The sequence below is a fragment of the Taudactylus pleione genome, unplaced genomic scaffold (genome assembly GCF_031769625.1).
Source record: "Taudactylus pleione unplaced genomic scaffold, aTauple2 ptg000347l, whole genome shotgun sequence".
Classification (NCBI taxonomy): Eukaryota; Metazoa; Chordata; class Amphibia; order Anura; family Myobatrachidae; genus Taudactylus; species Taudactylus pleione.
Genome location: NW_028284748.1, coordinates 2,414,029 through 2,428,696, shown reverse-complemented (window position 1 = coordinate 2,428,696; position 14,668 = coordinate 2,414,029). Strand labels below are relative to the sequence as shown.

At 51.1% G+C, this 14,668-nt stretch overlaps 2 protein-coding genes and 1 pseudogene across 2 annotated transcripts in view; all 3 read left to right on the top strand.

The window, feature by feature from the left end:
- Nucleotides 1-14,668, top strand: part of MYDGF (myeloid derived growth factor) — an 84,479-nt gene that overhangs the window by 13,671 nt on the left and 56,140 nt on the right. The gene's annotated exons all lie outside the window — the stretch shown is intronic.
- On the top strand, nucleotides 9,387-9,486 carry LOC148508755 (U2 spliceosomal RNA; annotated as a pseudogene).
- LOC148508754 (uncharacterized) lies at nucleotides 10,132-14,626 on the top strand. The gene is given in 3 exon segments (XM_088444071.1): nucleotides 10,132-12,200; nucleotides 12,875-13,703; nucleotides 13,705-14,626. Coding segments are annotated over 3 exon segments (2,664 nt in total). The 5' UTR covers nucleotides 10,132-10,918; the 3' UTR covers nucleotides 14,258-14,626.

The following is a 14,668-nucleotide window of genomic DNA, read 5'->3' as shown; positions in this document are numbered from 1 at the left end:
GGGAACCAAATCCAGGCACCACACAGTTAAAGCTTTCAGCTCCCAGGATGCACTGGGTCCACTCTCCCTATAACCCCGGGCCAGAGGCGCCTCAGTTTGAGTTGGTGTCCGGCTGGAGTCGGGTCACTGTTATCGCATAGGGGCTGCTTAGCAGCCCTAAAGCTATTTAATTAGTTTTACTATCAGAAATCATAAAAATAAAATTACCTCCAGAGCGCGCAGCAACAGACTGTTCATTGGATGTCTGTTCTGCCGCTCCGTTACTCCACCGGCGCCGCAACGCCAGTACTGATCCAGGGATCTTGGCGGGATCCCGGGGTCCGTGCTAGCCGGTCCCCGCGGACATCCCAGACTGCGGCCTGAACTATGGGGACAAGGTAAGGTGACCCTTGTATGAGCAGTCAATGCCTCCGGTCTCAGGGGATAGACCAGAGGCACTGAGGTGGATGCAGGCCCCCCCATACCCTGTGCTTCCACTAGACCACCAGGGACAATATAGGCACAGGAAGCCGGCGCCCCGGGGGTTAATAGTCAGCCAGGGGAGACAGCCTTCCCTGTTGTAGCGGCTCCTCCCCTCAGCTCAGCGCGCCTTTCCAGTCTAAGGTCTGGCTTTGCTGAGCTGCTTCCTCCTTGGGCCACGCTTCCTCTGAGGTCTCCGGTGGCCATTCTATCTCTATGGTGCATCGCAGATCTCCTAGGACGGCGTTTGGTCCAGTCCCCCCTGTGTAACTCGCCTTTGGGTCAGTGTCCACAGCGCTATAGCCTTCCCAGACACTGAATCTGGGCAATTGATTGTAGTGCCATCCACAGTATATTGTATGTAATGTGTGTGTGTGTGTATATAATATATATATAATATTTTCTGCAACTGTCAGTTTATATCTCTCCCTTTTCTTTACAATCTACCCTAATACAGGTGTACTTAGGGTGGTTCTGAGACCTCGCATATATATATACTTGTCAATATTTGTGAGGTTGGTCACATACTGTTGTGTGCTGCACGTTGCCATATTTTAGGTGGAACTGTCTGTTGCATACACTGATAGTGGTTCCCTACAACTAGTCCTAGCATCAGTCAGGACCAGTATAGACTGATCAAGAAAAAGAAGAAATATAGGAGCGCTGACCACAAATAATATTCACGGTTTTATTAAATAGTGTGGGTACACATGATATGAAAAAAACCCACATACATTCACATATGCCTGTAAAAAACACAAAACATAATATACAATATAAATTAAAATTAACAATACTGAATAGAGGTTGCATAAAAAACAGCCCCAGCTGTATATATGAGCAGGACCAGTATAGCGCTGCTTGATATTTTCACGATAATTGTTAGATATGTTTGACCAGGAAATTGAGCACAATACTGCACCCATTTTGCTATCCTGCAAGTCATGTGCTGCAGGTGTAAGGAGGATTTGACTCAGGAATGATTATGTATTAGGTGCCGTCAGGCGCCGGGCCCCTTAAAGGACCCCCCTTGGGCGTTTTTTTTTCTCATACCGTGGCCTCCATTGCGGATCGCCTGGCGGCCCCCACAGTTGTAACCCACTTGGGGTTACCTCAACATGCTATCCTTCCCTCTCAGGGTCTCTTGCAGTCTACCCCTGTGACACAGACTGTCACTCCCTACCAGGGTTTTTCACATTACATGCAATCCCCTCCAGTACCACAACAGTCTGTCATTTCCATTGCAGGGATTACCGCAACGCCACCCTGGGTGGGTGTCTTTTCTATGCTATGGCCTTTCAGACCATGTTGGCGAAGGACAAACCTAAGAAGGCGTCTAACGCCCTGTGGTGTCTTCCGGTTGGCACTGCTGTCTAACACAGATCGTCAGACTAGGGAGATATGGATGATGTGTCTGACTCCTATTCCTTCATCATGAGGGGGAACCTAAATCAAGTATTGATATCCCAGCTTTGGTGCTGGCGGTCAGGTCCATCTTGGTTATAGAGGATGTTGAACCTGCACCTAAATCAAATCACAATCAGTTTAAGCAAGTTTAAGTGTTTTTGGCTATTTTCCCCTTCTCTGACCAGTAGGTGGCTCAAATGGCGGAGGTCTGGCAATCCCCAGATAAGAGGTATCCCAAAAGTGTTTGTTTGGCCTCATGTTACCCATTCCCTGAGGGTCATTGCAAGTAATAGGAATCCGCTCCTGCGGTGGATTCTCTGGTTACTCTTTTGATAAAGAGCGCTACTACGCCTCCCATCCTTTCCCTGAAGGATTCTACGGATAGGAAGGTGGAAGCTTTCCTGAAATCAATGTACTCTCTTTTAGGCGCTGTTCCCCGTCCAACCATGGCTATTGCATGGGTGGCTAACGCTATAGAAAGCCGGGCTGATGCATTTGAAGACTTTTTTTTTCCCCTCAGAAGCTTCTGGGGATCAGATGTCTTTTGTTGCTCACAATCAAGATGCAGTTTCCTATGTTGGAGAAGCAACATTGGATGCCAGTCTCCTAACCTCCAGGGTTTCGGCCGCGACTATCTGCCTGCCATACCCTGTAGCTGCGCTCATGGAATGCAGATGTGGATTCCAAGATAGGCCTTAAAGGATTACCCTATAAGGGTGATCTTGTTTGACCCTGACCTTGATAAGATTGTAGCAACTTAGAAGCAATTACAGTCGCACAAGAATGATTTTCTACTTCAGGGTCCATAGGGTATCCACAGGATACCTTGGGGTATAGGTGATGACGTCAGTCTTCAGGCACCACAGAGTTAAAGTTTTCAGCCTCCCAGGATGCATCTGGGTCCCTCTCCTATACACCGCCCCCGGGCCAAGGCATCTCAGTTTCGTCGGTGCCTGGCCGGAGTCGGAGGCACTGTGCAGAGGGCGGCTATGAAGAGCCCCTGAAGTTTCTTTTAAAGGCAGCGCTGGCTGCACATCTGGGAGTACAGCATGGACAGTCAGTACTGACGTCCATGCCGTCTCCCCTACACCCCGCCGGTACCAGAACGCCGGTACTGATCCGGGGGTGCTGGTAGACATCTGGGGTCACGGCTAACGGTGCCCCCAGATGTCTTGGACCATGGCCGGATCCCAGGGGATAGCAGGTAAGCAGCGGGGTCCCGCGGTGGGTCCCCGCTGGTCACATGGTCCTGAGTCCCCAGGCAGGGGGCTCCCTGGGGACTGGCTGCAGCGTGGAGCCAGGCGACCAACCTGCGCTTCCACTACCCCCTGGGACAGAGGGCCACTGCTGAGCGGCATGCGCTGTGGCGTCCCAGGGGTTAAATGCATGCCAGGGGAGCGCGCTTTCCCTGTCTCACAGCCGGCGCCTCCCCTGCTGCACACAGCCTCTCTGCTCTGTCTGATTGGCCATAGTGTGTCAGCGCTCCTCCCCCACGCCGGCCTCCTTCATCCTCTGCTCCTCGGTGGCCATCTTTGAAGCATGGTGAACGCTGCTGGAAGCCTGTGAGCGGTGGCATTGCGGTCTGGGTCCCCCAGCATACCTCTCCTCCGTTTGTCACAGGTCAGTGTATGCAGCGCTGAGTCCTACCAGCCTGAGGGTCTGAGTAGTTGAGAACCAGCGCTAATAGTGCAGGGATTTGTTTCTTCTGCATTGTATGTGACTAATCTGCTAGCCTGCTGTCTGTACTTTCACTTTCTACTGTCAGCCTTATTACTGTCCCTGATCTTGCTCTGCTCAAAACCCTTGCGGTGCGCGGTGTGCAGGGTGTTATTCACACTATACCAATACGTATAGGTGTGAGTGTCACATACTTACCATCTAGTCTGAGACTGACTTTCCTCTCCAGCTCATGTGTACTAAATGTAAGGTACCAATAGCGGAGGGGGAGGGTAACGCGGAGGGGTTATGTCCCCAGTGCCTGGCACTGTCACGGCCGATTATGGTCCCGGTACAGGAACCTCCCTGGGCTTGTTTCGCTAAGGCGCTTACAACCCTTGTGGGCCAGCTAGCTCCGCCACCTGCGTTTACCCAGACGGGTTTGTCCCAGCAGTCAGTGGTGTTGTCACCCATGCGGGAGTTCCCGAGACAATTGATGGTACCCCACAGTCTCCCTGTCCCTTCCCAGGTTTCTCCGGAGCCTGCGTGGGTTAATACTCTAACTACATCGGTTCAGCATTTGTCCGATGTTTTACAGGGGGAGTCTGTGTTGCGGCCTCATAAACGGCCGGTGGCGTCTTTATCTGCTCCTTATGGGGATGACGATGAGACGTCAGATGATGGGGAGATTTTGGATCTATCTGACCAAGAACCTCTCCGTACCAAAGAGGCGGACGCTAAGTCCAAGGTGTATATCCCTGGTCTTATTCGAGCGGTCTGCTCGGCTTTAGTTATTGAGGATATTGATCCTTCGGTGGCCACATTCATATATGCCTTTTTAAGGATATTAAGGGTGAGGCTACGGTGTTCCCTCTTTCTGATCAATTAGTGGATCATTTAGAGGAGGCGTGGAAAAATCCAGGTAAACGGTTTCAGCCCCAGAGGCGCTTAGCAGTGGCTTATCCGTTTGCGGTCAATTATTTTTCTAAGTGGGAATCCCCTACGCAAGTGGATTCACATGTCACACGCCTAGTCAAAAGTGCCACGTTGCCTATGCCTTTCGATGTCATCCTTGAAGGATGTCACTGACCGCAAGGTGGAGATGTGCCTCAAATCCGTTTATTCCCTTGCAGGGAAGCATCCAGACCGGCTATGGCCGTGTGTTGGGTAGCCAGAGCTATGGAGCGCTGGGTGGATAATTTGGAGGCGTCCTTGGACTCTGACTGTTCGGCTGAACAGACCGAGTTGGTGGGCAATCTCCAAGACTCGGCCACTTACATTAATGAAGCGGCCTTAGATATTTGTATGCTCACCTATAGGATCTCCTCTGCAGCCGTGGCTGCTCGTCGCACCTTATGGTTGCGTTCTTGTAAAGCGGACGCGGATTCCAAAAAGGGATTAGAAGGTCTGGACAGGTACTATTTGGTCCAGATCTGGACAAAATAGTAGCTACGTTGGCAGCAGCAAAATCTGCATGTCTTCCGTCTGCTACGATTCCTTCTAGTGCTGGTGGGTCGTCCTTTCGGCCTCACAGGGCCCAAGGTAGGCCTAAAGTACAGTCCTTTCCACGGCAGGCTGGGACCAAGAAATTGTCCAAGCCCAAGAAACAGGTCTGGAGTACCAGACGTCCGGCTCCTAGGTCAGATAACAAACCTGCGGCCTTACGGTCCAGGCCTCCCTTTGGGGGACCCCAAAGTGGGGGACGCCTGCTTCAGTTCGCCCAGTGCTGGTCGAGGACTACGACAGACACTTGGGTTCAGGAGGTGTTCTCTCACGGGTATGCCCTCTCCTTTCGGCACAGACCTCCATCCCGGTTCTTTACCACAGGCCTTCCGCTAGACCGGAGCAAAGCCTCGGAACTGTGGAAGGTTTTTGCACACTATGCTCCAGGCCGGAGTTTCAGTGCATGTTCCAATTTCCCAGAGGGGCCTGGGTTTCTATTCCATTCTATTTTTGGTGCAGAAACCCAATGGGTCTTACCGTTCAATACTAAACCTAAAGGCCCTCAACAAGTCCTTGAGGTGCCTCTGTTTCGGATGGAGACCCTGCGGTCCATTATTCTGGCACTGGAAACTGGGGACTACATGGTGTCATTGGACATCCACGACGCTTACCTGCATGTCCCTATTCTTTTGCACCATCAGCAGTTCCTCAGATTGGCAATCTGCAATGAACATTTCCAGTTCCGGGCACTGCCTTTTGGCCTGGTGACTGCTCCACGGGTATTCACCTAGGTCATGCCGGCTCTCCTGCGGACGCAGGGAGTCCGACTGTTGCCTTATCTGGACGACCTCCTGTTGATAGCGGGGTCTCCAGAGCTTCCTTTACACCATCTGGATCTGACAATTGCGGTACTGCAACGTCATGGCTGGTTGACAAACTGGCAGAGGTCCACTCTCACCCCGTCTCAGAGGATCCTGCACCTTGGGGCCTTATTGGACTCCAGGCAGCAGTGGATCTTTGTGACGGAGGAAAAGATCCTTGCTTTGTAGTTGAGAGTGCGCAGTTGTCTGCAGTGTCGTCGAGTGTCGATACACTCGGCAATGAGGTTATTGTGCTCAATGGGGTCGGTATTCGACATGGTGGAGTACGCCCAATTTCACTCCAGACCTCTGCTACTATTGATCCGGTCCAAATGGAATGGATTGCCTCAGTGTCTCAAGTCCCAGACGATGGGGCTCACTCCGGACGTTCGCCTGTCTCTAACCTGGTGTTTGCAGACGACCCACCTCAACAAGGGTCGCCTGTTCTGGGTGGCGAACTGGGTCCTGTTAACAACGGACGCCAGTCTCCGGGGCTGGGGAGCTGTCACGGGTCCACACTTGTTTCAAGGCAGGTGGACTCGGGCGGAAGCGGAGCTTCCAATAAACATTTTGGAGCTCCATGCGGTGTCAAGAGCTCTCCAGCAGGCACAGCCGGTTCTCCAGGGTCACCCTGTGCAGGTCCCGTCGGACAACGCCACCACGGTGGCCTATTTAAACCAGCAAGGAGGAAACCAAAGTCGGGCAGCACTCGCAGAAGTGTCCCGTATTCTGGTCTGGGCGGAGCGCAATCTCCCAGCATTATCAGCAGTGTTCATCCCGGGAGTCCTCAACTGGGAAGAGGATTTTCTCAGCAGGCAGGACGTGCATCCGGGAGAGTGGTCTTGTCCACCAGACTCTGAAAGACGTCCTGGTGTAAAGTGGGGTCTTCCAGAGATAGACCTCATGGCGTCCCGGCACAACAACAAGTTGCCGGTGTACAGGTCTCGAACAAGAGACGAAAAGGCGTGTCTGGTGGATGCCCTGTCCGTCCAGTAGACGTTCCAGTTTGCCTACCTTTTCCCTCCGTTTTCCCTTCTTCCGCGGGTAATACGGAAATTCAAATCAAGAAGGAGGTACGCTACTGTTGATAGCTCCCAAGTGGCCCAGACGGCACTGGTTCTCCGACCTCCAGAGTCTGTCAGTAGACGTTCCTCTGAGGTTACCATTACAACCGAATCTGCTGTCACAGGGTCCTTGTCTTCACCCGGACCTGACTCGGTGTGGCTGTTGAAACGGTCATGCTAAGGTCCAGAGGGTTTTTCTGGCTCCGTGGTGCAAACCATGCTAAGAGCTCGTAAACCTTCCTCGGCAAGAATCTACCATCGTGTGTGGCATACTTTCTTCCGGTGGTGTAGACCTAGAGGGTATTCCCTTAGGGAGTTCCGCCTGTCTAGGGTGTTGGCTTTTCTACAGGCTGGACTGTGTCATGGGCTTCGCCTGGCTTCTCTGAAAGTGCAGCTGTCTGCCCTGTCAGTCGGTTTCATCGTAGGATTGCTGCGCTCTCTGATGTGCACACCTTTATGCGAGGTGTTCTTCGCATTCAGCCACCTTTTGTTCCACCGGTGGCGCCTTGGAATTGGGCTGTGGTCCTGAGAGTTCTCCAGGGACCGCTGTTTGAACCACTGGACTCAGTGGGTGACGCCACTTGGGATGTTGTGCGGGCATTGAGAATTTATGTTGACCGCACTTCTTCTTATAGGAAGTCGGACGCCTTGTTTGTCCTCTATGGCTTCCGTAAAAAGGGTTGCCCTGCTTCAAAGTAGACTTTGGCAGGCTGGATTCGTATGGCAATTTCAGAAGCTTATCTTCATGAAGGTCTTCCAGTTCCCTCCTTGGTGAGGGCTCATTCCACTAGGTCTGTGGGTCCTTCGTGGGCAGCTAGACGTGGTGCCTCTGCAGTTCAGATCTGCAAGGCTGCTATGTAGTCTTCTGTCCATACCTTTGTGAGGTATTACGCTTTTGACACCTTTTCCTCTCAGGATGCTTCCTTCGGGCGGCGGATTCTCCTCTCAGCACAGGAGCGTCCCCACCCTTAAAGGATACTGCTTTGGGACATCCCCAAGGTATCCTGTGGATACCCTATGGACCCTGAAGTAGAAAATATGAGAGATGGTAAGAACTTACCCTTGTTGTCTCTATTTCTACGAAGTCCATAGGGTTCCACAGGACTCCCGCCCTGTCGCACCTGTACTGCAGATGGGCTTTATTCTGGTCACCGGTTTTTCCTTCTCCCTATGGTGAGACTGTGATTCTTGTGAGTGTCCAGATTTTTTCTTCTCTCTCTTTCTTCTCCTCCTCCGGCCTATGGCTTGTGACGTAACTGAGATGCCTTGGCCCGGGGGCGGGGTATAGGAGAGGGACCCAGATGCACTCTGTGGTGCCTGAAGACTGACGTCATCACCTATACCCCAAGGTATCCTGTGGAGCCCTATGGACTTCGTAGAAATAGAGATAACAAGGGTAAGTTCTTACCATATCTCATATTATATCTTTTCTCAAAAGTGAGAAACTAACAGAGGCCCTCCTAATATATCATCAAAAAATATTGTTGATGGGTGCTACCACTGACAACTGTATTATACATATAAACACAAAAAGAAAAGGAATTGTCATGGGTGGTGCACAATGGATTAAAACTTAACTTTTAATAAATTATAGTTTAATATTAATATAGAAAAAACAACAGCAAAAATTGGTAAAATATAGAAGTGTCATAAAGATAGAAAATGTGATTTAAAAATAAGTGGGGGCGCATGTACCTGCCTCCATTATGTCATAATAAAGATTGGCTGGTAATGCATAATATATATATTTACGCTCCAATATATTTGGGATATAAAACCCTTATATTACAGTAATAGCGTATAAATATTCGCTGATCATGGAATACTACAGGAATATATGGTTCATACCACTGATATTAAGCTACAGCCAAACAATAAGTGTGTTTGTGTTTATTGTTGTTAAATAGCAAATGTACAGACACAATTTCAATTATTGTATATTTGCATCATCATCAGGTGTTAATTGACCAAGAGAATAAGGGATCACATTTAAGGTAGTGATCCCTAGTAAGTGTCCTTCTGTGATGTATTGGAAATTTAGTCTGTTCTTAAACATCATATCATTGTACAATCTCAGGGGGTAATTGTCATAATATGTTAAGATACTTAAGGCAAATATAATTTCACTTTTAATCAACTCTTCCAACGGCCCCTATTATTCCCAAAGACATCAAGAAATGTGTCTGTATCAAAATTTCCCAGTTATGAAATCATAGATCAACTTTATTAGCGTTTATAGCAATTTACGCTTGTTACAGCAATTGTATCTGGGAAATATGCAGATAGGACACTTTTAACATGTGACCAAGTATTACACTCTGCTGATCTCTGTAATACATATAAGTTAGCACTGTCACTGTCGGCTATTTATCAAGCCAGTGTAGCGAAACGCTGCGTCGGTTAGCGGCGCGTGCAACCTGACCTCATGTCTCACTATATGTAATACTTATGTGATTTTGTGTTAAATCGGAGAAATAGCCGGCAGTGACAGTCGGCTATTTCTTCTCTGCCTTTTGGCTAGGATCAAGTGTAGTATCTGTTCTTATCAGTGCTGACTGACTGGACTTTGGCTACACTCGGGCTCCAGAGGACCTGCTGCTGCATTTTTTCTGGACCTGCACCGGCCGAGGAAGCTGAACGAGGACTGCTGGAAGGAAGAAGGATTTCGACCTGCCGAGGGTGAGACTTGCCTGCTCTGCCCTCTGGAGAATCGACTGCCGATCTCCGACCAGCGTCCCCCAGACTATCGACTGCGACGAGGAAGGACTACAAGTAGCAGAAGGTTAGACTTGTTTGCTCTGCCCTCTGTGAAGCCGACCTCCGACCAGCGACGACCAGACCCTGCGACGAGGAAGGACTTCGACCAGCATTGGGCTAGACTTGTTGGCTCTGCCCTCTGCGAAGGCGACTTCCGACCTCGGACCAGCGGCGACCAGACACTGCGACGAGGAAGAACTTCGACCGGCTTTGGGCTAGACTTGTTTGCTCTGCCCTCTGCGAAAGCGACTTTCGACCTCCGACCAGCGCAGACCCTTCTCCAGTCCCACTTCGACCCCGGGCAAGAAGCAGGAGAGATGGCCTCAGCTGCCCCAACCCCGGTGCCAGCTCCAGCCACCTCTGCCAGGAAGAAGACGGGAAAGAAGGGACCGAAGCTGGCCGAAGCTCTGCCCGACCAGGTCCCATCCACCTCCACCGCCCCTCCAGCATCTGCCCCCGGGAAGCCCAGCCAGACCCAGCCCAAGGGTACCCCAGCCTTGGAGCCCTGGATGAGGCAGACCGTGGTGATTAAGCTGAAGGAGGTGGAGGGAAAGATGCCGGACATGACGATAGAGACCTTCGGCAAGAAGATGATCCTTGAGCAGGGGTTCTCGACTGCTGAAACCCTCAGAAGACATGCAACCTCTGTGGGGAGGTGAACCATGTGTACAGAGACTGCCCCAATAGGGCGAAATCCTATGTGGCAGCAGTGACTGGACAAGGCCAGCAGAGGCGCCAGGAGGGTAAGAAACCTTCCACCCCCACCCCACTCCCTCGCACCCGTCCTACCCTTCCTACCCCACTCCCTCCTCCCACTGTGACAGCAACTCCGATCCCCACTGCTGGCACAACCCCTCCCCCCTCTCCCTCCCGCTCTCTTCTCCATCCCACTGCCTCTTCCACCCCCCCTGTCTCTCTCCTCTCCGAGGAAGAGTTTCCCCCTCTTGTATCCTCTGCAGGCACTCAACAGTCGAGTAGGAAGCGAAAGGAGTTTGACAGCCCAGCTGCTGACCCCGATCCTTCCAAGAAGTTGGCGGTAGAGCAGGTCGAGAACCCTCTTCCACTGGAGGACGAGATGGAGGCGATGGTGGAAAGCCTCGTGGAGGAGGTAGTACCTGACCTGAATGCTGACAACTTGATTGAACAGCTGATCCAGAGCTGTATGCAGCCGCCCCAACAGGGCGACCCAGCAGCCGTTCAAGAGGAAGCACCGCCCGACAAGAGTGGTAGCTAAATGTATTTTCTGTGTTCTAACCTTTTTTCTCCCAACTAATGGTGTCGTCTTCCATTTTTACCATTAATGTGAGGAGTATTAAGGATAAGTTTAGAAGACAGTCTGTGTTTGCATTTTTAGATACTCAGAAATGTGATGTTTACATGTTGCAGGAATGCTCTATTCCTTTTTCCAGGTCCTATAGACATCTGGGCCGGCAGTGGTCTCATGGTCCATCCTATTGGTCCGGTGGGAGTGAGTGTAAGTCTGCAGGGGTCGCCATTCTTATTAGGGGGAGCCTCTTCACCCTAGATTCTGTTCAGGAGCTTGTCTGCGGCAGATTGCTTATCGTAGACGGCTCCTGGGCAGGTGAGCCTATTACGCTAATCTGTGTGTATGCACCCCCTGGTAAGAATGAGCGTTTGGAGCTTTTCCAGACCCTGCGGCTGCAGCTCGCAACCACTAGGGCAGTAGTGATGGCCGGAGATTTCAACTGCCCCATGGAGGAGGATGGACGCACGACCTGTAACACTGCTAAGCTTGACTTGACATCTAAACTGCTCATAGAAATGGTAACTGAAGCTTCTCTGCGGGATGCTGTGGGCTCCATGGGGGCTGGCTCCGTGAATTACACGTGGAGCCGCCCCGATGGCTCGGTGCATTCCCGCATTGACTTTGTGTTTACCTCTAGAGCAGTGAAGCAGAATAGGCATGTTATGGTCCCCTGCTTCTTCTCTGACCACAGGGCCATTCTCTTCCAAGGAGTCCTGGGCAATGGTTTCCCTCCTGGCCCAGGCTCCTGGAAGTTGAACTGTGCTCTGTTGGAAAGGGAGGAGGTGTTGGAGGAGCTTAATGATGCCTACATCACATGGAAGAATGATAAATGCTATTTTGATTGTATGAGTGACTGGTGGGAATATGTTAAGGTTAACATTCGCAGTTTCTTTCAGGTCAAAGGTAGACAACAGGCGTGCGACCGAAAGAGGAACTTCAAGGGACTGCAGAGACAACTGCAGTCCCTGCAGGACCTCCAACGGTGCGGCTGGGACGTGAGAGATGATCTGGAGGAGACCAAAAAGAGCCTGAAAGGGCACTTCGAGGAGGAATCCAGACGCATCGTCTTCCGTTCCAAGGTGGAGAACCTGGAGAAGGGTGAGAAATGTAACTCTTTCTTTTTCTGGAAACTCCACTCTGACCACACGCCCCTGACTGAGCTGCGAGATGAGACCGGTATTCCCAAGCAGGGGAAGGAGGGCGTCATGAAGGTCATCACAGACTACTATGGCGACCTCTACTCCCCAAAGACGACGGACAGTGCTGTGGCTGATGAGTTCCTGTCAGGTATCACTAACACTATTGATCCTGCAGGTAAAGTAGCCATGGATGCTCCCTTGGTGTTGGAGGAGTTGCACTCTGCCACTAAATCCTTTAGGCAGGGCAGGACCCCGGGCAGTGATGGTCTCCCAGCAGAGCTCTATGTAGCGCTGTGGGACCTCATTGGCCCGGACCTGCTCGAGCTGTACAAGGAGATGGTGGTGGAGGGCAAAATGCCTCCTTCTCTGAGGGAGGGACTGATCACGATCTTGTATAAGCGTAAGGGGGAGAGATGCGAGCTGAAAAATTGGAGGCCCATCTCTCTCCTGAACGTGGACTACAAGATCCTGGCCAAGGTACTTGCCAACAGGCTGAAGGCTGTCATCGGGCAGATCATTCACCCGGACCAGACCTTGCCCTCCTTAGAGACACGGTCCATTACATCAAGGACCGGAACGTGCATGCGGCTCTGGTCAGCCTTGACCAGGAGAAGGCCTTTGACCGTGTCTCACATGAGTTGATGGGTAGGGTCCTGCAGAGGTTTGGGCTTGGTGAAATGTTTTGCACGTATGTTAACCTGATGTACCTTGATATTCACAGCTCGGTGTTGGTGAACGGCTGGAAGACTGACCCCTTTCCTATTCTATCTGGGGTCAGACAAGGCTGCCCTCTTTCACCTCTTCTTTTTGTTTGTGTTATAGAGCTCCTGGCTGTATGCATCAGATGGAAACCAGAGATCAGAGGGGTCATCGCACCGGGTCCAGACCGTAGAGAGGCCAAGTGTTCGCTGTACATGGACGACGTCACTGTCTTCTGCGCTGACCAGAGTTCGGTGACAGCACTCGTCCAGACCTGCGAGAGCTTCGGCCGAGCTTCAGGGGCAAAGGTCAACTGCGGGAAGTCAGAGGCTATGCTGTTCGGGCAGTGGCACCTGTCATCCTCCGCTCCATTCCCCTTTGCTGTCAAGCCGGACTTCATCAAAATTCTGGGAGTCTGGCTTGGTGGTGAGGGTGCGGCCCTGAAGTGCTGGGACGAAAGACTTGCCACTGTAAGGCAAAAAATTGGACTGTGGAGCCTCAGAGACCTTACCATCGAAGGAAAAGCACTTGTACTGCGCAACGAGATCCTTCCCGTTCTGCAGTACACAGCGCAGGCCTGGCCACCTCTGGTCACGGTCTGCAGGGCCATCACAAGGGCAGTGTTTCACTTCATCTGGGGCTCCAAGATGGACAGAGTTAAGCGGATAGTTATGTACAAGGAGCCCCTCAAAGGTGGAAAGGGAATACCAGATATCCCCACCATGCTGCGAGCCTTCTTTGTGTGCAACTGTATCCGCAGGACTTTGTGTGAGACTGATAATGACTCTGCAGGAAACTCCATGTCTCGCTTTTTCCTCCTACCCCTTTGGAGGGCCCTAGGCTGGGCTAAGTGGGACAGCTCCATCCCTTACAACTGGAACACTCCCTGGTTGTACCAGGTGTCCAAGTTTGTGAGGGAGCACCAACTGGAGGGAGTTAAACCTGACTTGTGGAAAGACTATTCACAAGCTCATCAGAGCCAAAGACGTTATGGAGCCTATTCCAGGGCTCCCTTCATCAACTGCCAAGCAGGTATGGGAAAATGTGGCCTCCAAAAGGCTCACAAATAGACACAAGGACATGTCATGGATGGCAATCCAAGGGGGTCTGCCCCTAAGGACATTCATGCACTCCCGTAACCTGTGCAGGTACAGACATTGCCCCTGGTGCATCTCTCATGAGGAAACATCTATGCACTTGTTTTGGGACTGTACTTATGCACAGTTGTTGTTAGATGCCCTGGAAAATGAACTCAAAGACTGTGTGCCAAGGAGCAACCTTTCGTACCACTCTGTACTTTATGGACTGTTTCCTGGCACCCACACTTATGGGGCAATCCAGGAGGCCTGGCGCCTTATGAACTGTGTTAAGGACGCTTTGTGGCTTGCCAGGAACCGCCTCATTGTCAGGAGGGAGAGGATGTCCATCCAGGACTGTCGCAGGCTGATCCACAGCCTGCTAAGAGACTATTCCATCATGGACAGCCCTGAGGAAGAAGAGGACTAAACCCCCCTTCTTCTGCCCCTCTCCCCATGTGTGACTGTCCAACAAGGACTGGGACAGTGGCCCCCTTCCCCCCTTTCCACAGAGACTGATGTTTTATTGATATGTCTTTCTATTTATTCACCCTTCCCATATATGTGTCTGTCTTTCAATAAAAACTTCAGTTCTGTGATTCCCCCTCCCCTCCCCTCTACCCTCCACACCCATAGACCTTGTTGATTGATTGTTTAAGTTCTGAATGAATAATGCAGTGTATCATGTATAGTATAGGATGTCTTGTGCTATATGTTTTGCAATGCATTATATAGTATGTTTGATTATGTTTGATAGTGTATTGGGTTTAAGCTGTGCTGCGACACAGTACACTTGTATGTGTGATTTATGTATGTTTTTTGCTATCTTTATGTTAATAAA